The sequence below is a fragment of the Chenopodium album genome, chromosome 17 (assembly GCF_948465745.1).
Source record: "Chenopodium album chromosome 17, dcCheAlbu1.1, whole genome shotgun sequence".
Taxonomy (NCBI): Eukaryota; Viridiplantae; Streptophyta; class Magnoliopsida; order Caryophyllales; family Amaranthaceae; genus Chenopodium; species Chenopodium album.
In genome coordinates this window covers 4989887-5014304 of record NC_137850.1, presented here as the reverse complement: position 1 = coordinate 5014304, position 24418 = coordinate 4989887, and the positions used below count along the sequence as shown (strand labels likewise).

The 24418-nt window shown below is 33.7% G+C and overlaps 2 protein-coding genes and 1 pseudogene across 2 annotated transcripts; all 3 read right to left on the bottom strand.

The window, feature by feature from the left end:
* Positions 1 to 4662: 4662 nt before the first annotated feature.
* LOC145588548 (uncharacterized) lies at positions 4663 to 13527 on the bottom strand. The gene is made up of 3 exons (XM_081645188.1): positions 13421 to 13527; positions 5564 to 5729; positions 4663 to 5289 (listed from the first exon to the last, which is right to left on the bottom strand). The coding sequence occupies exons 1-3, from the start codon at positions 13525 to 13527 to the stop codon at positions 4663 to 4665; spliced, it is 900 nt and encodes a 299-aa protein (XP_081501314.1).
* A 64-nt stretch (positions 13528 to 13591) lies between these two features.
* Positions 13592 to 15698, bottom strand: LOC145587468 (beta-amylase-like). The gene is made up of 6 exons (XM_081644203.1): positions 15350 to 15698; positions 15083 to 15247; positions 14693 to 14956; positions 14403 to 14612; positions 13875 to 14114; positions 13592 to 13789 (listed from the first exon to the last, which is right to left on the bottom strand). The coding sequence occupies exons 1-6, from the start codon at positions 15653 to 15655 to the stop codon at positions 13643 to 13645; spliced, it is 1332 nt and encodes a 443-aa protein (XP_081500329.1). The 5' UTR covers positions 15656 to 15698; the 3' UTR covers positions 13592 to 13642.
* A 5692-nt stretch (positions 15699 to 21390) lies between these two features.
* LOC145587467 (nuclear transcription factor Y subunit B-3 pseudogene) lies at positions 21391 to 22603 on the bottom strand (annotated as a pseudogene).
* Between the last annotated feature and the right edge of the window lie 1815 nt (positions 22604 to 24418).

The window sequence follows — 24418 nt, the reverse complement described above, 5'->3', positions numbered from 1 at the left end:
CTACAAAGCGAGTGAGACAAAACCATAGAATAATTGTACTTACTCCAAATTGCTTGGGCTAAACTACAATCTTGATGCATGCATGACATATTCTTCTTCTCTCTAGCAAACACCACAAGCTAGTAGCCAAGGCACAAACTAGCTACAAAAGAAATTAGCTTTAAAATCTCATATAGCCTAAAAAAGCTAATTTGCTAATTAGCTTACTATTGGAGTTGATCTAGTACTACATCGATTCCTTTAATTGGATACATTTTAACTTTACACCCTAGTGTCCCAACCAGTCCAACGAACACCCACCCAAACCTTAACTCTAACTCTCAAACCCCACTTATGTGGCGAACTCCCAACTAAAGCCTAACCCTTACTCTCAAACCACACTTATGCGGCGAACTCCCGCCTAGCCCCAACCTAGCTGATCGATCGAACCCACACAACTCCCACCCACCCTAGTCGGCACAAACCTATGACCACCCAGCCCTCCACACCAAACCCGACACCTAGTCTTTTAAAAAATTATTTATTATAATTAAAATTAAAATTAATTTTTGGTATAAGTTAATATTAAGCTATATTTTGTTTTTAATTAAGACAATTCTTATTTAAATGAGAGTTCACTATAGTATAAGTCAAATGATGACTTGTTTGACCGATCACAAGTAAAATCTAGTACTTAAATTATTTATGGAATTTAGACATCAATGTTAGACTTATTTTTTAATTTATTAAAGTTGAATTAATATTGGAAGATCACCAAAACTTCGACTTATTGTGGTTATTTTTTTCATTATTTTACTGTATTATATTAGACTTTCCTTTTACTTATCATATGTATATGCACTTATATTCTACACTAATATTTTCCATATGAAAATGACAAAAAAGGCAAAAAAAAAAAAAAAAAAAGGGAAATTCTCTTTGGTAAACTCTAAGTTTTTAATTTTCTAAGTGGTAAACATTCTTAAAATTTATTATCAATGGTAAACCTAAATTTTTGATTACCATTAATAAGTGTTATTTTAATAAAAATCCTTAACTATAGTTAATTTTTTTATTTTTTAATAATTAAAATATTATTAAAATATATTTCAAAAAAAAAAAAAAAAGAAACCTTTCCCCACCCAACTTAGTCACCAGCACAGCCTGCGTCGCCCATCCACTTCCCCCCACCAACGCCGGCGCCACCATCCACTTTCCCCCCACCAACGCCGACGCCGCCCAGATCCACCTTCGCCGGTGCGTCGGCCATGGATCCCCCACCTCCACCTCCTCTCTTTCTCTCAATCTCGATCCCCTACGGCCCACCTGCTGCTGCTCCTCTCTTTCTCTTTCACCGCCTCACTACCGACCACGGCCCCACCCCAAACCACCCCGAAAACCAGCGAACCCCCCCGTCGACCCTCTTCCCTAGTTCGCAATCCCTTAAAACCACCCCAAAACACCAAGAAATACCCAAACCCGTTTAGGGTTTCGAAACCAAACCCAAACGGGTTTCGAAACCAAACCCAAACAGGTTTCGATTTTTGGTGGTTTTGGGTGGGTTTCTGGTGGTTAAAACCCAAATTCGACCCTTTCCCACCCTCAAAAAGCTAGGCGACAAGTGCAGCAGGTGGTGGGTTGTGGGTTTGAAGGTGCTGTGATTAATTGAGGTTGATGGTGGTCGGAGATGCGAGGTCACGGAGGTGGTCGATGGTGTTAATTGGTGGTGTGTTGTGAGAAGGTGGTGCGGTGGCTTTGGTTGTGGCCGGCGCCGAGGAAAGGGGGATCGAGGCTGCCTGGTGCCGAAGGGTTTGGGCGTGGGTGGTGGCTGGTGGTTGGCTGACTGTGGTCGTGGCTGGGGGAGAGTGGTGGGTGGGTTTTTTGATTTTTTGTAATTTTTTTTTTTTGTAAATGGTTATTTTAAAAGCTAACCATGGTTAAGGAATTAATTAATTATATCATTAGTGTTACCAATGAATTTTTAAAGATAACTAGGGTTTACCATTGATAATAAATTTTAAGAATGTTTACCACTTAGAAAATTAAAAACTTAGAGTTCACCAAAGAGAATTTCCCAAAAAAAAAAAAAAAAATGGTGCGTTATCAAACCAAGAACGAATTTTTTTAGTGTGTCATTAAGTATATATTTATTGAAATATATACTTATGGATTATTGATTAGTTATTATTTATTGATGATTACTAGTTATTTATTTAAGTAAATTATAAAAATATAATATTTAATTATAAATTTTTCTAACGGATAAATCACAAAAGAAGGTCAAAAGAGAAGTGTGAATAGTGAAAATGTCCAAATAATGCAATTAAATAAAGAGAGAAAGTATTTAACAAATTATAAAATAGTTATTTATGAATTAACAAATTACATAACTATTTATGCCTAATCTGGCTTTGTCTGCAACATAAAAAGGGTTTAAGTCACATAAGCTAATGCAACATAGTAATAGCTCAATTACTCTTTAATTTCCATTACCAAATCTTGTGAATTTTCAAAATGCATGATCAGATTCACAATTTTAAAAATAATAACTAGAAAATTTATTCTAGCATAAAAAAAAGCCAATTGACATTTGATTAAAATTGAATTTGCAAATTCTGGAATTAACAATGAAATATAGAAAACAAATAAAAAAAATACAGTTAAAAACATAACACTACGATTTTCATTGTAAAAAAAAAAAAACCAAAACCCTAATTGTAAATTACTTTAAATAGATTGTAACATTTAACTAAAATTAAAATTTATTAGGAATAAAAAACAAATTATAATTTTTGCAGAATTACATAACAAACAAAATACCAGGTAATTAGTCGTTGAGCGCTGTGAGCGTGTTATTTAGGGATCACTGTTCATACCTAAATTGCTTAGCTCGTTAATCCATTAATAGAGGAAATAAACAGATTTGAATACCAAGAATTAGATAGAAATAGGAGAGAAAAGCAAGATAGTGAAAGTTAATTATTGAAAATTGGAAATCAAGTTAGACAAAGGAAGAAACATATAGCTGTTAGCTTTTGAGAAGGTTTAGGCTAAATAAAACAGAGAAAATACATTTGTATCTGTATGTATCGTGTATGCGCTCCGTACTTCGGTTTATTCTCGATGAGTAATGGGCACGATGGCACAATATAAACGGGGGCTCATTTGGTTTTAAAAAATTTGTTGAAAACCTCCTTATATACATACATACATACATACATACATACATATATACATATATACATATATATATATATATATATATATATATATATATATATATATATATATATATATATATATTTGTGACAGAAAACGTAAGTAATATAATTAAGTAGTAGCTGGGCTTAAATCAGCCATTACAGCCTTATGAATCTCATGAGGATAATCTTCCAGCCATACTCTAAGGCTACTAAAATTACCACTGATCTTAGCAAAGATATGAACAGGCCTATTTCCTTCTCTTTTCACAAAAGCAAAAGCACAAGTTTGGCAGGAGCGAACAAGCTGTAGAATATCTTTCACCACCATCCCAAAAGCCGTCGAATCAATGTTGCCTTTCTTCAAACTATGAAAAAGCTTGAGATTATCCGTCTCCAAGCACAGCCTATCAACACCCGATTCCATGACAATCTTCATAGCATGTCTCAACGCCATAGCCTCAGCCACGTCAATCGCAAATTTGCCTCCAACTTGCAGACTTGTAGCAACAACAACATCCCCTATTGCATCCCTCATCACACCCCCAAAACCCACATGGTTTGTATTAAAGATGGCTGCATCAGAATTTACCTTAATGGTACCAAGTAAGGGAGTACTCCAGTGGCTTTGCAACTTCTCAGCAGTAAAACTCACACCCACATTCTCCTTTGCTTGCTTAAACTCACCCACGATCCCAATTGCTTGTGAATTACATCCGCAATGTCCTTCTTTTTTCCTTCATAAATCCAGCCATTTCTCCTCAACCAGATTCCCCAAACCACACTCCAAAATATGCTCCGCCATGATTGATCTTTGTGAACCGCCCTGACTTCACAACACCACTTCGCAAAGCTAGCTCCAATATACTTCTCAACCTCTAATCTCAAAGGGGAAGCATACCAAATCCTCCTAGCCTCATCACAGAAAGCTAGCATATGCAAGATAGTCTCTTGCATTTCCCCACACATTGGACAGACCGGATCAACAGTCATACCCCTGCTAAGCAAAGTAACACAAGCAGCAACAGCGCCTTTGACCGCCCTCCACCCAAATTTTTTTTATCTTTGGTGGTATCTCAGCTTTCCAAATAATATTCCACTCAAAAATTAACCGGAACCAGGGATGTAGTAGCTTTTTCACGAGCCTGTTCCATAATGAGTAAATTATATGCACTCTTGACAGTAAAATTACCATCTTTTGAGAATTGCCATATTCACAAATCAGAGCTATCAAAAAGAGGTATCAGAATGTTACAAATTTCCAGCACTTCAAAAGGAGAAAACAGATTATTCAGAGTCTGCATATCCCACGTTCTCCCATTCCAGAGTTCACGCACAGTCGCTAATTCAGTCTCACTCTGATCCTGAGTGCTGATAACACGAAAATCAGGTATGTTAGGCACCCAAGGCTCTCTCCATATGTCGATTGAAGCACCATTACCCACAGTCTTCCTTAGCCCTTTCATTAGAATATCCCTCGCACCTAAAACGACTTCCAAGTGTAGCTTGAATTAGAGGTGATCTTAGCATCCATAAAAGATGATTTAGGGAAGTATTTCCCCTTTAAAACTTTCGTCATTAAAGAATCATCTTTTGTGAGAATATGCCAAGCTTGCTTCGCTAAGAGAGCTCTATTGAAATTCCTCATGTTCCGAAAACAAAAGCCTCCCTGCTTTTTCGGAATGTACAATTTATCCCAAGCTACCCAGTTCATCTTTCTCTCATCCCCTTTTTGGCTCCAAAAAAAATTCCAACACAAATTTTCAACCTCGTTTAAGATGCTCATCGGAATAGAGAAGCATTGCATTGCATAAGTGGGAATTGCTTGAGCTATGGACTTGATCAAAACCTCTCGACCCGCTTGGGATAAATATTTTTCTTTCCACCCCTTGAGTTTCTTCCAAATTCTATCTTGAATATTTTGGAAAACCTGTTTTTTAGAGCTACCAAGATAAGTTGGAAGCCCTATATATTTGTCATGTCCTTCGACAGCCTTAAAAGATAACTTCATCTGAAGAATGTTTTTCCGTTCTTGCTCTATGTTTCGGTTAAATGACACCTCAGATTTATCCATATTCAGTTTCTGACCAGAAGTTCTGACCAGAAGCGACTTCATAAGTGGAAAGAATACTAAGCACATTATCCACCTCCTCCTCATTAGCTCGTACAAATAACAGACTATCATCCGCAAAGAAAAGATGGGATATCAGACCAACATTCCGACCAATTTTGACACCATGAATGAGACGTCTATTTTCTGCATCCCTAAGTAAGGCCGACAAACCTTCCGTACACATAATAAATAGAAAAGGAGAAAGCGGATCTCCTTGTCTAAGTCCTCAACTCGGCTTAAAAGGTCTCGAAGGCTGCCCATTTACTAGTACCTCAAAAGAAGCAGTACTTACACATTGCATAATCAGTCTCACAAAAATATCTGGCAATCCCAATTTTTTCATCATATTCTCCAAAAAGCTCCACTCAACCCGATCATAAGCTTTGCTCATATCCAATTTAAGTCCCAAGTAGCCTTTCTTCCCTGTTTTCTTCTTTCTGAGATAATGGAAGCATTCATATGTAACTAAAACATTGTCCGTGATTAGTCTACTCGGGACAAAACCACTTTGCGATTCATGAATCATATAAGGAAGAACTACTTTCAATCTATTAGCAAGCACCTTGGTGACGATTTTGTAAATTACATTACACAAACTAATCGGCCTATAATAGACAGAAGATTCACAATTTTTTTTTCGGGATTAACACAATATGAGTCCGATTAATAGAACCTATGTCACCATTATTATTGAGAATATCAAGTACTTTCCCAACAATTTTTTGAGAAACCTCAATACAATTTTTTTTTTTATTATTTTATTTTTTTTAAGATTATACCTTAATTAAATTTATTTTTTTTGTGAGTTTTACCTTATGCCGGATAACCCTATTTTCCGACATGGACTACCACATCCCCACTTACAAAACCGCCTTTTCACGACATTGACCAACCTAATTACATTCCTTTCATGGCAGTCACCCCTCCCTCTTCCCCATGTTGAAAAAGAGTGTAATGCAAACGGTGCTCAATTGCTTTAGTTTGAGCCTAAGACGTAGTCAAGCCCTCATCGCCGCATCTAATGTAATACCCCGTATTTTTATACATATTTAATTTAAAATAAGTATTTTGTGAAGTATTTAAATAATTTGAAATGTTTTAGTTATGGTATTTTAATTATTTATTTTAATAAGTTTGGAAATATTTTATAAAAGGAAAGTTTATTTAATTAATTATTTTATTTAAGTTGGGGTTTAATTTAAGAAAGTTTTATTTTAGTAAAGTTTTATTATGAAAGGGATTAGGAAAGATTAAAAAGGGAAGTTTTAGGAAGAAGTGTTTCTAGAGAAGGGGTATAAATATTCAACATTTGGGGCAAATCAAACTTTGCCCAGAGTGGAGAAAACCCAAGGTAAACTTTCTCTCTCTTCTCCTTTATTTTCTTTTCTTTTTCTTTCTTTTTCCCCTTCCCCTTTCACCATGGCCGGCCGGCTCCACTACCAAGCACCACCGGCCGCCACCACAGCCACCGGCACAAGCACCAGCAGCCGCAGCGACACCGGCGGGGCGCGGCAGCAGCCCAGCCGTGCCGTGGTGGCTGCTGCTTGCGGTTTTTTTTCGAAAAAAAAAATTAATCTTTGTTTTAAATTTTGATTAAATCCTAGATCTAATTATTAAATATGGGTTTTGTGATTAATAGTATGATGTTTGATTATAAGTAGTATGTAATTTAATTTTCAGATTTTAATTCTAATTAAAAAGCCCCAATTTTGAAACCCTAGATTCATAAATTAGTAATTATTGAAGGATTATGATTTAGGATGGTTTAAACCTTTGATTTAAGTGTTTTAAAGCCTAGTTATAGGAAGTTTTCATTAATATATAATGCTGGAATTTTTGGTAGTACATTAAAATCAAGTTTCTTTAAGGAATTTTAATTACCCAATAATTGGGATTAAAGTATGATGTTTTAAATATAATTTTAGCTTATTTTAATTAAATTATGAGGGGTTTAATAATAGTATATATTGCTGAAAATTTGCGTAGAGAGGATTTTAATACTCTTCTATTATTTTAAATTATAGGAGACTTTGAAGTGAGTGATTTTTATTAGTCGTGGTGATATTAAGATTGTGTTCAAGGTACGTTCGCGTACTTAGCATATTTTTGATGATGTAGTAGCATGCTAAATGTGATTAATTGATTACAAGTAGTATCATGCTAGATTTGGAATGTAAATTGTGATTTGGTTGTTATTGGTGATTGAATTATGATGCATGATTTATTTGTGATGGATTAATGGTTGGAAAATAATAGTTTGGAATGTTGAATATAAACCACACTTTTATTTATGACATGATAGGAAGCATGTTTAATTAAAGTAAATGTTTAATTTGGATTGGAATATTAAAAGGGAATTTTATTATGGTTCATATAACTTTTATTGATGCTTTAAGCTCGAGAAAGGAGCTAAGTAAGTGTCTATGTACACGAGGAATAAATTGTATGTTGGTGCCTTAGTGCACTTAAGGTGTATTTAACACCAAGGGTTAGGATTTTTGGCGCATTAAGCGTCTAAGGTGTCTTTGACACCGAGATAGATTTAAAAAGGGTTCAACATTAAATATTTTGTGGTCACTAATTATTCAATAATTAAATTAAAGTGTTTAATTGTTTGAATAATCATGATGTTTGGTGTTGCTATGAATTGAGAGTCATCACCAAGTTTAATAAATTGTAAAGAACGTAAAGTGAAAGAGATTACGCACCAAAACTCTTGGAACGTATATACCTTGAGTATGAACATATGGGGGGAGTTATGGGGTTTTATATTTAACCATAACTTCTACTGGAGTACAGGACGCTGTACATTCCTTTTATTATTATGCGCAGGAATTCCGCCACTTACGAGTGGTTCTTTTATACTGGCACGGTTAGCTCCCGTGTTAGTACCCCTTTATTGGGGTAGGTTAGGGGGGAAACCCATTCGATGCGTAATCAAAGCTAAATAAATTATTTAGTTACTTAGTTGAAAAGTTTTGTTGAATGTTGTGTGCTTGAAAAACAGGTGCAACAAGGTAAGTTGTGTGTTGATAGGTAAATGCATGTTAGTGTGTTTAAATAAGCTTATGTACTCAGCTTTGCTGATTGTGTGTTTATGTATTTGTTGGCCTTGTCTTTACCTTGGCCCTATGATGACCCATTTTTAATGGAGAGTAGTGGAAACAAGTAGAGAGAAGCTTTTTAGGTGATGAAGCATATTCATGATGGACATGAGTGAAGAGCGAATCATGCTAGTTTTCATAAGTTTATGATGTGTTATTGCTTTATTTATATTATGATATTTCTATTGCGAGACTAACGTAAAAGTTTCAAGTTGAATTAATTTGGTTAAGGGCCTACAATGGTTCCAAGTTGTAGGTTTGACTTTATTTTTACTTTGGTTTGACTTTACTATCGTGAGTTGACTTTTAAGTTGAGTCGTTTTAAAATATTTTAAAGGCGAGTCTTCCGCTGTGTGTCTATGATAGCTGCCTTAGGCGTTTTCACGGTGGCGGTAATATCTTAGATGTTCCTATTTAAAGTTTAAACAGGGCAAAGCAGGTATTTTAAAAGAAAGGAATTTCTAGGGTGTTACATCTAAGTCCAAGATCGAAGTTTCCTGCGAGCACGGGGTTCAGCCGCGGGTTTCCCTGCGGGCTGGAAGTAGCATCGGCCCTTGGTGGCCGAGCGTGGGTTTCACCCGCGGGATTGGGCTGCGGGCGCGGGTTTTAGCGGGAAATGCAAGTCGGTTTATACGACTTGTTTTCTTTTATTTTTAATTTTCCTTCTTTATTCTTTCTCACCCTCACAACTATAAATACCTTTGAGCCTATTATTTTTCATAACATACGAAAATAAAAGAGTATTGTGAAACCCTAAACACAATAAACACAAAGACAATTCCTATATATAGAGATCTGAGCAGTTCTTAAAGTAGTTCCAACCTTTCAATCGGGGTACGGAGTTGGAAGGTAGCTGTGTTACCCTTGGGGAGCATTCGTCACTGAGAGCCTCGTACCGGTGGTGGCGATATACGCTTCTAGGGCAGCCGTAAAACGCTGTAATACCCCGTATTTTTGAAACGTATTTTCTAGTTAATTAATTAATTATTATTCTCTTAAAAAGGGTATTTTAGTAATTTATTTTACTATTTGAATTTTGAAGCCAAAATGATATTTGAATTTTGGCGCCAAAAGTGTTTTAAAACTCAATTATTATTTTGGATTTTGGATAAGATTTATTATTCATTTATTTTATTTTAAAAACCGGATTATTTATATATATTTCAGATATTTTAACTAAGCAAAAAAATTATATTTTAATTATTTTATTAGGAGGTCCGAATTTCCTAAATTTTTAGGAGGTCCGAATTTCCTTAAAATCTAGCAAATATTTTCCTAAAACTCTAAGTGGAGGTCCGAAAATGTGAGCATAGATATGTTCAATATTTTCGGCCGCCATATGCTAATTATTTTGGGTTAATTATTTTGTTAGTTTTGTATTTTAATTATCTTCTTCAAATTCCTTATTTCCTTAATTCTTATTTCCTATCTCCTAAATATTTAATCATCTTATTTTCCTACCTTATATCTTCCCTAATTATTCTCCAAGTAATCTCTTTTGCCATATTATATTTCATGATAACACACCTTCCTTAAATTAATTATTCTTAGTCACCTTAATATTAAACTTTCCATAATTTCTTTAACTCTCTTCTCCAAGTAATTTCCTTAATTATTTTTACCATAATTCTTTCTACATTCTCCTACCATAATTCTTTTATTCATGAGCCTATAAATACCCCCTCATACCTCTCATATTCTTCACACCAAAACTCAATTATCTTCTTCTCTCTTCTTCTTCTTTTCCCTAAACCTTTTCATACTTTTCTTCTCCTCTTTTTACACAAATCAGCCCGTATACCTTTGAAGCCACTTTTCGGGCACTTCAGTTTTTGGAGTATTAATGTTTCACGAAAGATTGTTCCTCTCAAAAAATCCTTGAGGTTAGGCTCAAGAATCACCCAATTCGGAGTTATATTAAAGGAGTTATGTCCTCTACAAGTTCTGCCTATTCTTACCAACGAAAATTCAATTCTCTTTAATCCTATTCCTTTATTTTCTTCATGGCTAGTTTTCTAAAATACAAATACCTATTTCAAAGCTATAATTTTATATTAAAGTATTATTTTAAAAGAGTTTTATAGTCCATGCACATTAGATTTGAGTTTATGTTGTGATAACCTTATGGTTATGTTATTTGCAAGGTATATTCGTGATTAAACTTTAAAAGTGCGAAGTGTTGATTGATATTCAGAATCCAGGTACGTTTAAGTGGCTGGATACCTTTGTAAGTGATTGGTTTGAATAACGTGTTTTGTATGATTTTATGATGATTGAATTAAATTGATTTGAATTATGATTTATGAAATAAATTATATTTGGAGGTATTGATTTTAATATTTGTTTTAATAAAAGTATTTTGAATGATTGATATTTAAATCATGTTTTGAATGGTTTGAATTACTTATCATGTTTAAATAAACGAATTGATTTTAAAAGGTTTGTTGAATTAAATAAAAGGTTTTTCAAGGAAGAGTTATTGATTTTGAAAAGTTTTTAACATGAGATTTTATTCTCAAGTATTTATTTAAAAGGTTTGATTTTGAAAGCATGTGGAATTAATTAAAAATGAGTTTGAATTATATTGGAATTATTGAATATTAAAAGGATTTATTGAATCATTGAATTGTACGATAAGTGCAAGATAATGTAAACTCAATTTATTTGCAAACATGCCTTTAAAACCAATTCCAATAATTATTCCAATTAATTCCAACACATCATTTCAAAACCAATTCCAATAATTCAATATTCAAAATAATTAATAAAATCAATTCCTTTAATAATCCAAATTCCTTTAAATCCAATTCCTCACCCAAATGTGCACACCACCTAAGCTAGTCTCCTTATATTACAAGGCTATTCTTGAGGAAAAACCGGTCATACAAAGTCCAAGGCCTTATCAAACCAAATCCGTATAGTGGGATTACCAACATGCTTGTAAAGATTTAATAATAATAGCATACTTTGCTAATCCGTATTTCTTATTTGTTTTGGTTCGCCCTGTTTACCGTAATGGTAAGCAGTGTTGACTATTTTCATGTGGAGTCATGAATGAGCATATGAGAGTCCCGAGATTTGCTTCACCTAGTTTAGGAATGTTGGTCTTGTCTTTATTTGAGTACTCATAACAATGTTACTATTTTTATAAGCATTAATAAAAGAAAGTTGAGTTTCCGCTGAAGTTTTGTTATTGAGTTAAGCATTTTGAGTAGCCTTGCGTAATCACGCGGCGGTAATACGCCCAAGTCTATCTCTACGGTATAATTATCCGTATTATACTAGTATTTCCGTAGAGGGAGATTTGGGGGTGTTTTACAAATGCATCATAGCTTATATGAAATCTAGAATGGAGTATTGTATTTTTGCCCTAATTTCTCTATTAATTTCTTGGTTACAACATCATATTCCAAACACCCTAAAACCCCCACTCCTTTCACGGCAACCTCTCAAATAGCCCCAACACCCCTTTCTTATCCCCTCCACTATCGGCGCTAACGCCTAGGCCTCCCCAACAACGCCCTTAAATCCTAAATCCAAACCCGAACCACTCTAAATCGTAACAAAGGAAAGGGAAGAGTTGGTTTTGGGGTGGCAGGAAATGAGGGTTGTTGGCTTTGAGGGTGGGGGCCGATTACGTGGGGTGGGGGCAAGGAGGGGGCGGTTTCGCGGGTGAGGCTAAAGAGGGGGTGGTTTTGTGGGTGAGGCTGAGGTAGTCAACACCTGAAAATTGGGTCAAACCTCTTTTTTTGATACAAAGGTATGACTTCGCAAAAAAAAAATTGATTAAGGTATGATCTCACAATAAATATATATATATATAAGGAGATTTCTCACAAAAAAAATGTTTTTTTAAAGAGGTTTAATATACCCTTAGCACAAAACACTTACGTATTAAATATTGCTTGATTAATTATATGATGTTTCACTTATTTAGGCCTCTCTAAAAATTAACTTCCTTCATTTTATGGGAAGTGAAATTTTTGCTCCCATAAATTTGTCAATCAAACACCACAAAAAAAGTTTCAATTCTTTATTCAAATGAATTTCAACTTCCTATGTATGTTTTTGTCAACCAAACGACCTCTAAAAATGGTGTTGGAGGATTCAAATATATAACCTATGGACACTATCTTTAGCCTTAACTACTAAGTCAAAACCTCATTGGTACGAAAATGTGTTAAGTATGTATTGGTATCAATAAAGTTTGTATCAAATACTCCCTTCGTTTCATATTAATAGTCCTATTGTGACTTTTTATAGTCAAATTTTAAAAATTTTGGCCGAAAACTCACAATAATATACATCATATACAAAAAAAAAAAAAAAAAAAAAAAAAAAAAAAAAAAAAAAAACATATATAGTCATGTGAGATATTTTTAAATTCGTCTCAATGAATAGTTTTATAATACTCCGTATCAAATTTTTGTTAATATATAGTTAAACATATTGATGGTCAAAGATACATATAAAAGATAGTACAAAATCAAAGTGAGACGATCAATTTGAAATTGAGCGAAGGAGTATGTATACGATAATTTTTTATTAATTAGTTCGTGTTGTTTTTACGTCAACTATTACACGTTGCCTTGTTGCAATGAGTTGCATACATCAAACCTTTTTTTAGTGTTATGTTTGGTTATGGGACTCCTTTTATCTCTATTTATTTCACCATGCATTGAATTTTTTAAAGGTTGAAACTTCGAAAACATTAAATCTAGTAATGTAGGATCTTGTTATTTGACAGATGATATGGGGGGTTAATTATAAATCCCATTGCTTTCACTCTTTCGTCTTGATTGCGAGGCTATCAGACCAGTTAAGTTGATTGTGGTTGCATAACCGTGTCAATTTTCTTGTACTGTACTAAGCATGTTATGTTCCAACTGATATGCGTTCACCACATTGATGACATGAGTTGCATGAGTAATTAAAGATGACTACATTAAGAATTTAGCAGAGGCAGTTTATTACAAACACTTTAAGAAATAAATTAAAGGAACATGAACATCAGATTTTATTACATTAGCAGAAGTATCCTTCGCAGGAGTACAGCAGCAACAATAACAACAACGAAAACAACAGAAACAACGAAAAACAATAAAGCAAGAACACCCAGTGAGGTTCCCATCTATAGTGGGTTCTGGGGGTTTCCTTATTAGCTTATTAATGGGAAAATATCAGCTGATTGTTCGGCAATGTAACTGCCTCAGGCTTCACTTTATTACTGAGATAGACTTCTCAAATTATACTTTCATATCTGTTTCACTGTTGAAGGGTAATGGTCCCAGTGGTTTGGTTGCTTCTAGAAGTTCCTCCAGTGGTATCTTCGGCTTTGACTGCTCCAGTGGAATGGCACGCATTCCATAATTTTCCGGGTTTGGACAGTACTCCTGAAAATGATTCAGACATTGTTAATATGACACTATCACAGGCTTTTTTTCATGGAAGTTTATTTTTGCAGAGTTGGTTACTTACTTGATCAGCATGCATTTTCTTCACAAATGTCTTGAATAAATTGAAATTCCCCCCATCGAGTAGCTGGTTGTTCAAACGAAGATATGTCAAACCATACATCTTCAGCTTTGGTGGACCGTCTCTATTCACCCCATTTGGCCTAGCATTCAGCAGCATCTGATCATATGCATTAGGATCATATCTTGGAAGCGCATTTTCACCTGCTACCTCTACATTTTCTCTCCAGCATCCACTTAAGACCTGCAATTCAATTGAGTTAACAAAAGTGTACTATGTGAGGTAAGAACTTTCACATATTACCAGTAAATTTTATTGTGGTTCATTACGAAATTATATGAAAGAAAATAATATTGTTGTGCACTTGTGCTGTATATTTGTGTTCAAAGCAACAAAATGTTTTTATTTGAAGGTTTAAACTTGTATATGTTTCAATTGAAGATCTCATTAGTCGGTTATTTACTTGCAAGTTTCTTATGGCAGACATTCGAATGCTCTGAGTATTATTTGACATTAAGCTCAAGTCCCCACCTGTTTCACAAGCTCTTGTGGGGCGCTATCAGCATAACCAGGCTGTTCAGAGTCCTTCATCTCAAGACATGTAAAATCTAAAACACCATAGTGCCTAGAAAGCATCCTTGCTATTGGTCGATAGCCATCTCTTTCATACAAGTTGTAGTACCCTGCAGTCAGCTCAGCTGCATGACTTTCCTCGTTGTACCACCAATGTATTCCAGAAACCTGTTCATAGATCATAAGTAAAAAAATCAGTAGTTATTTGCGAAAATAAATTCTTATCCATAGTTGTTCCTATGGCTCACTTTAGCTGCTATCTTGACTTTGCAGCCGCAGAATGCTTTAGTTGCTTCTTCTAGGATCTGGTCACCATGAATCAATAACTTGTTTGAGTACCAAGTCAGGAAGAATTTTCCACTTTCTGTGACGTATGTCCCATTGTTTCTGAAAAATTCTGTTGATTCTGGCCTGTCATTGTATTGTCCTGCATTCTGTGGTACATCCCACTCGGGATGGCCAGCATCAGTTGCAGCTTTTTTGAAATCTTCTTTCAGATATTTGTCATAGCACTGCAAATTAATAATTTGACATCGGGTTAACTACTGAACTAAGTGTTAATGCATGTAATAATACATAGCATGCTTACGTTATATCTGATTATTCAAAAAAGCTGAATCTGAATGTAATAAGATCACCTGAAATTCTCCAATTCCTGGGTAGTTCCATCCTTGATTTTGTGGATATGAAGGATATCGTAGCTCTCCAGCTGGGCCAAGACCTACTTCAATGTCAACTATTGTGCCAGCATCTAGGAAATCTGACATATTTTCTCTGAAACTCTTCATGTAATCACTGTATGTCTGTCAATTTATTATATAACAAGAAATTAGTTCCCTTTCTTGTTTCAATTTTAGGAATGTGCAAATGTTTTCTTAGTTTTTTGATATTTTGAAAACACTTACCTGAATGGGAGTGCGCCCTCCAAGGATAGGTTCGTTATCAATGCCAAGAGTAAGGTACTCTTTGTTCCTGGTACCGCGTCTGTTAGTATAGAAGATATCAGGGTTTGAATCTCCATCTTGAAGTACCCATTGCGGAAGTGGGATGTAAACACCGTCACCTACATTACCACCACACTGGTGAAATGACATTATTGCTTGTACTTTCAGGCCGCAATCCTTAATGGCCTGAAATAAGCTCCTGTAAGCCTTCCAGTCATACTGCTTAGGTCCTTTTGCTTCTATTATTCCCCACCAGACATCGACCATGACTCCATCGACTTCTGCTTCCTTCAGCTTGTATAGCTGTCTCTTGATGTCGTCCTGGTTCTGAAAGTTGTTATCTGTCGTAACTACTCCCAACTGTTGCCACAAACAGGTAAATAAATTAGTCATTGCTGCTGCTTTGTTGTGTGACTTAAATAAGGAATTGCCTTTGCTAATTATGAAAGCTTACTGGTAACATTGCATAGACGGGCACATAGTTCAACAGCATGTTTGCCATATCGTTGTCTTTAGCTGAGACCTGAAGCAACATAGTGAATTATTTGTCTAAAAAGGGAGTGAAGAGCATGCATATCTAGTTAAAAGGTTAAGTAATGAAGTATTATTGTAATTTGAATTCATCTAAATAGGTAAGGAAATCCCAACTCTCGAGTTGAAAATAATACAAAAGAAGAAAACAGTACGATTTTAAACCTGTAAGATTCTAAACTATTTAAAGCTCATGATCTGATCAGCATTAAATAGCAATGAAACATAACATACTCATAATTATCAAAGAAAAAAAGTTAAAAACTCTTACAAATCTCCAAATCTTGATTAGTACTAGAAACTATTGAATGGGTTTAAATCTTGTTTTGCCTGTGTTTCTTTCATTGCAAATCATGCTATTTATACTCATTGTATCTGAAGTTGTTAGAAACAGCCAACATTGTTATGGGGCAATTGTCAAAATTGAGAAACTAACACATGCTTTCTCTTTGTCACTGGATACTTGATTATGGCCACCTCTTGCTGTGTGCTGTCATCAACTGCGCGCTTTTTATGATCACTAGATCGGCGGCGATAACAAATTATCCATCCAATTCACAGATTGTTACAAATTGGTCCTGCTGATCGAATGCACATTCTTCTTCTGCAGAGTATCGCAGAGATGATATTTCCTCACTATGGGTCTATGGTATTTTTTAAATTAAAAAACGGAGATGTCTTGCTCCATCAACTTCTGATAAGAAAGATTAAAGAGTTGTTTAAAAAGTGTTACAATGCTAGCTTAAAAACTCAAGAGCTTCTAATGAATAATCTTCTTGTCTAATGTATATATTGAATGACGAATGAAACTATTAGGAAGGTGATCAATGCACAATTTCACATTCAAATTCTACATGCAGATATATGATATGCAATATGAACTACTATGTATGTTCAATGGACCTAGTACAGTAGTACCCGACTACCCGTAATGCACACTAGTACCATGGTACTGGTACATGTCCAAGTGAAGATGAGGGTCTGTCACACGTATTTGAAATGAAACGACGAGTCCAAGTAACATAATGTCCAACTGGAAACTACATGCAAAATTGATGGGCTGCTAGACTCTAACTCCATCTCATCCATATTTCTTGCTAGATTGAAATCAAAATTTTCAGAATGTATTATAATCACTGGAATATTACTGAATGTATTAAGTCCTTTCTTTTCATTATTTTATTATTGATTAGAGTACTAATATAGTAATATTGTGGCCAAATTATCTGCAGTATATGATAACTTTCTGATTTTCCTTCTAACATCAGTTCTAAAGTTGGGCCATAATGTAGTTTATTTTCTTGCAAACGAAAATACTTTTTGCCAGCCTCTTTTTCTGTTGAAGTAACAGAAACCGTTATCATTTGTGAGGATATATGGATAAGTTTTTACACTAGAGTTGGGTTTGTAAATTGTGGATATACTTGTAGGCCAGGCTTTTATCATTTTCTCTTAGAATTTTACTTCAGAAAATGACCCGATTTAAGCCAAACCGACTATATTTCCATAGGTTTATTTTATATTGTACACTTTTTTATCATATGCATATAGCATTAGGCGATCATTCATGCATCATAAAAATTGTAGCTAGCTATTATAACTATTTTATCTCAACCTTCTAAACTTGAGGAACTAATCATATTCATCAATATATAGTCTATATATTTAAGGCAAGGCTTGCAAAGTAGCTAATCCGCGTTATTTTAGTCATTATTACGTACAATATAATCATTTAAGAGCTTTTAAATATTACTTATAGGATCTTAAAATTTAGACACAAGTTTTTGCAACAATTCTATATGTACTTAGGAGACAGGAGTATGTACATATTTGCTCATTCTTCATTTGAGGTTTTTGAATGAGTAAAAACTGAGTAACATATACTCTCATCTTTACGTGTACGCGGGTGCATATACAAAAATTTTTCATAGTTTTTATAAAAGTACATATGAGTCCTTTCTTTCATTTTAATAACAATTTTTGTTATTGTTGTTAATGTTGTCATATCTCCATTAATTTAACTTACAGCTCGTCTTGTGTGTGGCAAGTCATATCGTGTGGCCACTAATAAAATAATATAGTAATCTCTATAACACTGACTAAGTAACCCCTATAATACTGACAAAATAACCCCTTTAACACTGACCAAATAACCCCTTTAAAATTAACGAAGTAACCCCTATAATGATTAGCCACATATAAGAATTTGTGTTTAACTTATGCTACAGTATTACACATGAATGCAAACTAGGATCACGTTACAAACTAAAGTTAAGTTATTCAATTAATAATAACTTCAATTCAACCAATATTAGTGGCGGAGCCACTATAGGGGCCTGTTTTCATTGACTGAACTTAGCTGAACTGAACTGAAGTTATTAGAGCTGAACTGAAAATAATCTAATGAGAACAGAGCCTAGGTCCTGGCGTGCCCTACCAATTTTTTTTTTCCTCTCTTTTTTTTTTTTTCCTTAATGTCATTTTTTTTTCTTTGCTTAATGTCCTTATTTTTGAACGATTTGCCCATTTGGTGTTAAAAAATAAATAAATTACTAAAATAGTGTTCTCTTAAAAATATTTCTCAAAATAGTGTCCATGTAGGTTCGGAAATTACAAGGCTAGGAATTAAAAATTAATGGCTAATACAATCCAAATATATATATATATATATATATATATATATATATATATATATATATATATATATATATATATATATATATACACACACACCATCAAATTCTTTATTTTTAATGCTTACGGTATCTTGACCAGAGTATGGATTATGAATATAAAGTAATATAAATGTTTTTAAATTTCTAGCATTTTTGTTATGGATATAACCTTGTCAAAAAACGTATATGTAACATGATAAATAATGCACTATTTAGTCGGATTTAAATTATCAAAGAGCACTCAATCACCATTCTTGAAACCAACTGCTAGTTCTACAATGCAATACCAATTTGGAGATGGTATTATTTTATTACAAAATAACTCAAAACATGTCATACTAGCTAAATAAAAAACTCAATTTAATCTGTTAAAAAGTAGACATACAACATTGTTAGTAAGAAAAGTAATTCCGTTTGAACTACTATATATACATATAAGAAATAAAATTATCTTAAAAAATTAGCTAACCTTGATGAACAAGTTTTTTTTATTGTGTCCCTTTTGTCAACAAACACTACATGTCACCTTTGCTGGATTACCTTCATCCATCTCATTTTGTAATCTTTGGGAAGGAGGTCGTCCGGGACTATGCTTAAGACTAGCATCGGCAACAACTTTTGGTCAATTATAATGTGTCCAATAGTCTTTGTCAAGGATAGGGTGAAAAGTTGCTCTATATGTTCCCATATATGAGTATAATCGGACGATACTCACGAATAATTTTTCATAATTAGGTTAAATTTTACCAATTTACATTGTTTCGTTAAAGTTTAATCTAATTGTTGTGTAAGCCCACAGAAATTTCAGAATTTTAATTAGAAAAGAAGGAAAACATACCTGATTATAGTGATGCCAAAGATTGACTATGCTTCCTTCCCGATCGCATGTACCATCAACGTCTATAACAATAGTGAAGTAAAACCTAAGAGAACTAGTTTTGCCTGTCAAAGAAAAAAAGAGAACTAGTTTTGAGATTCTAATTTTTAATTTAGATTTTAAAACGAAGCAATATTAACTCCTAGCTTTGTAATTTCCAAACCTACTTGAACACTACTTTGAGAAATATTTTTAAGTGAACACTATTTTAATAATTTATTTATTTATTAACACCAACTAGCTATTGGACCCGTTCTACGCACGGGTTATGCTTAAATTATAAATTTATTTGAAACTTTACAAATTATCTTGTCACCAAAAAATAAAAAAAAACCCCTTTACAAATTATTTGAATGAATTTATTTTATCGTCTTTTGACATATTATAATATTTTATGAATTAGTGGTAATAGACTAATAGTTGTAGAAAAAATGGCTTAAAATCGTAAAATCATATCTCTATCGCATGATATATTAATCAACAATTTGTATAAAAAACTACTTTGTAAATACCAAACACTTAATATAATTTTACAATTTTTACATCAAATGTGAAGGCATGATATTCTTCTTTAGTCTTTACCAATATATGTCTCTTATATTGCGCTTAATATCTTCAAAATTAAAGCCCCATGACACGCAAAAAATGTCATCCTATGGAATTTCCATAGTATTCTTGCCACCTCAATATTTTCCTTTTCAATCATCATCCTCATTGTTGTAGAAATTTCACATAGAATTTTGAGAGACGTTTCTCTAATTTTTTAGTTTTTGAAACTTAATGAGTGTGAAAAAATCTTTATTGAAAATTTGTATTTATATAAGAAGAGGGGGAAGATAAGGGGTCAAATTAAAGAAATGAATTATGAATGTAAATAAATTGAATTGATAGATGGAATAATGAGAAGAGGAGAAGGTTTAGGAAATTTAATTTGTTATTGAATTAAAATAAAGATTACAAAATATAAAAGTTATTGAGAAATAAAGGGGGAGATGAAGAGAGAATTTCTTTGAAAACATAAGAAGGGGGAGATGAAGAGAGAAAGGTGAGAAAGAATGATGACATGTGTCAATTTTGGTTTGTGTTTTTAAATACTAAGTATAGATTTGACAAATCGTTCGTAATTTATTTATTTTTTTAACACTATTTTAATAATTTAAGTTTTTTTTTTTTTTTTTTGGACTTAATGTCCTATTGCATAACGTAGATGTGTCTTGATGTTTTTTAGAAAAAAAAAATTAATTAAGACCAAGATAAAAAGTATTCTAGTAGTATTGTGCCCTACCATTATTAAAATCCTGGCTCTGTCACCGACTAATATCAAGTGAATTGAGCAAAAACTGAAAATTATAAATAAAACTACCCATGGTTCGTTTAGCATAAGACATGAACCAACTAAACAATCTAAACTTCATCAACTTTTGAATAATCAAGATATTGTCCTCTTCAATGTCCCATTCATTCAATATCAAAATTGAAAAAAATGACAACTATACTCATTTTTCTATTAAGGATTGCTGACAATAATAAATACTGTAATTTAGATGTCCTTCCCAAAAGCTAATTTTAAATTATTCGATTAAATTTCAGAACATTATCCATGGTTTTTATTCTTTAATACTTTTTAACTTACAAAAATATTATTAATACTTTCAAACTTTTGTCATCTAGCTTTTTTTTTTTTTTTTGAATATGGACCTAAACTGCCACCAATATTCAAATACCATTATCCTCTGTACAATGTTCAAAGTACATTTTAAGTTTGACATTATTTGTAAAACATACTTAAGTTAATCTTATGCAAAATACATAAAAAGTACATTTAATTGACTATTTAACATGAAGACACATTTAACTATTTAAGTAATTTATAACAAAATACAAAGTACAGCCTAATCATAGAAATACTACACATTAAGTTTAACAAAAACTGTACAAAGTGAATCTTGTGCACATTTATAACTGGTGCACACGAGTTGTGTAACATTTCAAGTTTTCAACAGATTAATAAATACAATAGTCACTTCAACTAATAACAATACGGAGTATTACTTGGTAATATAGCATGAGGAATCCTCATAAAAATACACATTCCTCCAATCTCTCTCTTTCACTCTCTTCATTCCCATGTTAGATCTCTCTATCCTCCTTTCACAAACCTTTTTCCTAAAGTTACATACTTTAGCCAATAATAATCATATTATTAATAATTATTTATCTAATAATTAGGATTAATTATTAACTAAGAATTACACAATATTAAATTACTCCCTCCCACTTTACCTAACACATCAAAAGGCATCTAAAAGAATAAAGAAAAAAAAAAAAAAGTTAAAAGAAAAAACCCGCCACTTTAACCCCCCTTAAATTAATTACTCCACTAATTTGTATACTTTTCTCCACCCACAACCACCACCACCACCACCTATCTTATTTTAACAGCGGTGGATGTCACTCCACCGCTGCTACCCGAACCACCCGTAGAACCCGACATTCCTACCATTTGATGGTGATGATACGAACCCGACCCGTACATTTGACCTTGATGATGATGCCCCATCGTCATCATCCCACCGTACATCCCACCTCCACCACCAGAACCACCACTATTCCCACCGGAACCACCCCTATACCCGCCGGAACCACCGCCACCACCGCCGCCGGAACCCGAATTTCCACCGGAAGATCCATCTTTCTCACCGGGTCTTCCGCCGGAAACCGTGGTTTTCTCCCCCTCCAACTCCCTATACTTATGAAGATAAACCTTCAATGGCTCAACATACTCCTCAAATCCAAGCGTCGTCATCGCCCACAAAAGATCGTCGCCATTAATCGTCTTCCTCTTCTCTCTCTGACACTTATCGGAAGCTTCGCCGGTGATGAAGCTGATGAACTCCGACACACACTCTTGAACGGTTTCTTTAGCGTCTTTGGAGATTTTAGCGTTTGCCGGCAACGCTTTCTTCATGATTCTGCTGACGTTAGCGATGGGAAGAAAACGGTCTTGTTCACGAGCGGAGAGTTCGCGGTTACCGCCGCCGCCGGATTCGTTGTCGGAATCCGCCATCGGAAAACGCTGAGTGGGTTGGGAGGAGAGAGAGTGGGAGAAGGAGGAGAGAGAAAAAAGAAATAAGAGGGAGAAAGGAAGTGCAGGGGATCCGTTGGATTGGTGGAGTAATAATGCATCAAAAGCGACCACGTGGATGAATGTGAGCCGTTTGTTAGATGATAAGGAAGAGGAAAGCGTGGATAAAGGATAAGGCGTTGGATTGTGACGTGGGGTATACTGCTCTTGATGGTACAGATTTGACAACCGTACTTTTTTTTTTTTTTTTTTTTTTTTTTTTTTTTTTTTTTAAGAAAATTAGTATTAAACCCCTGCAATGCACGGCTGTTCATTTTGTATTGTAATTTTCTATATAAAAAAAAACATTAATAAAATAATATGGGTCAGGATTTCAACATTATACATAGTGGGTTCATATATACTTATATATTTTTTAATATATAAACATTATTATCAAATGTTATAGTAATAGGAAATATTATAACAATAGTGTTGGATTAACATTTATAAAGTATAATACACTAAGAAGTCTGACAAATTTAAATAATACGTCATCTATAATAGTTACAATTTAAAAATTATTGTACACTTTATACAGACTTATACTCCACCCTCCATAGTACAAATACATATAAGGGCTATAAATTTTTTTTTTCCTAATTTATTGTTTTGCAATAGACCTTTTTTTTTTTTTTTCCTTGAGTCAAGATTAGTAGGCCATTTGTTAAAGATTTTTTGCAATATACCTAAAATAGAAGAAACATGTTTATTACCTAAAGAGAATTTAGAGCTTGTCCTAATGGAGTTTCGTTATGCATAGAGAAATGCAGACAAGGGGTAAGAGTATAATTACACGTATATGCATATTCTGAATTAAGAGTAGGACCATTGGGTGATTAATACTACCATTGAACATTTAGTGGTACAACATATGTATGTATTGGTACTATATATGCATTCAGTGGTACTAAAACATTCTCAACAAACTTTAAGAATATACCAACTGTAAGAAGAAAAATTAAAAATAAGAAAACCTGAAAAATAGTTTAAATCGAAAATACTAAGCGGGCATTAGTTCGTCAACCAACTTGCAACTATTGGAATTCCCTGAAATTAAATGAACAAATAATTAAAAATTGAATACAACATTAAAAGAAACATAATGAACTTAATTAATGGAAGTGTTGTTCTATTGAATTTGTGTTTTAATAATTTTTTATGAAAAAAAAATATTCTTGAATAGGCATGATTAGGGGATTGGGATGTGTAAGGAGGGTGTGTCCATCGTAGGGGATCTTTCTCCTTAAATGTCCATGTCCCTTTAAAAGCCTAGGACTTTACACTTGTTAGGGTGTATTAAGATTTGAAATCCTGACTGTTTGGGGGACCTTGAATTAGAGTTGATCCTATCATCACGCTTTTTTATAAGAAACAAGTAAGGAGTTGCCAATAAGTTTTAGGAAAACTCATAAACCTCGTTCATGCCTTTCTCCCAAATAGAGTTCAAGGGATATTTAGCACGAATTGTAAGTTTACCCATGCCCAAATTGGTCTACGTGTACCAGAGATAAGTTCGGGAGCAAGGGTACTAAAATAACGTTTCTTTTAGGGAAGAATCACTATTCTAGCCCTAATGCGGCCTCTAATAGCTCTTCCTTTTTCACAATTTCATCACCAAACAATACATACAACGTGACGCCTAAAAACTAAGTTAGTTGATTTTATTTACACGCGTCAATTATGTAGGAATTACATTGCAAAAGTCGTTATCTTTATTTAATCAATATTTGTAAAAAGAACAAAAATAAACAAGATTCGCCTTGGCTTAAGTGATCAATCAACAATAAAATTATTCAATTCTATTCTTTGTTTAACACAAG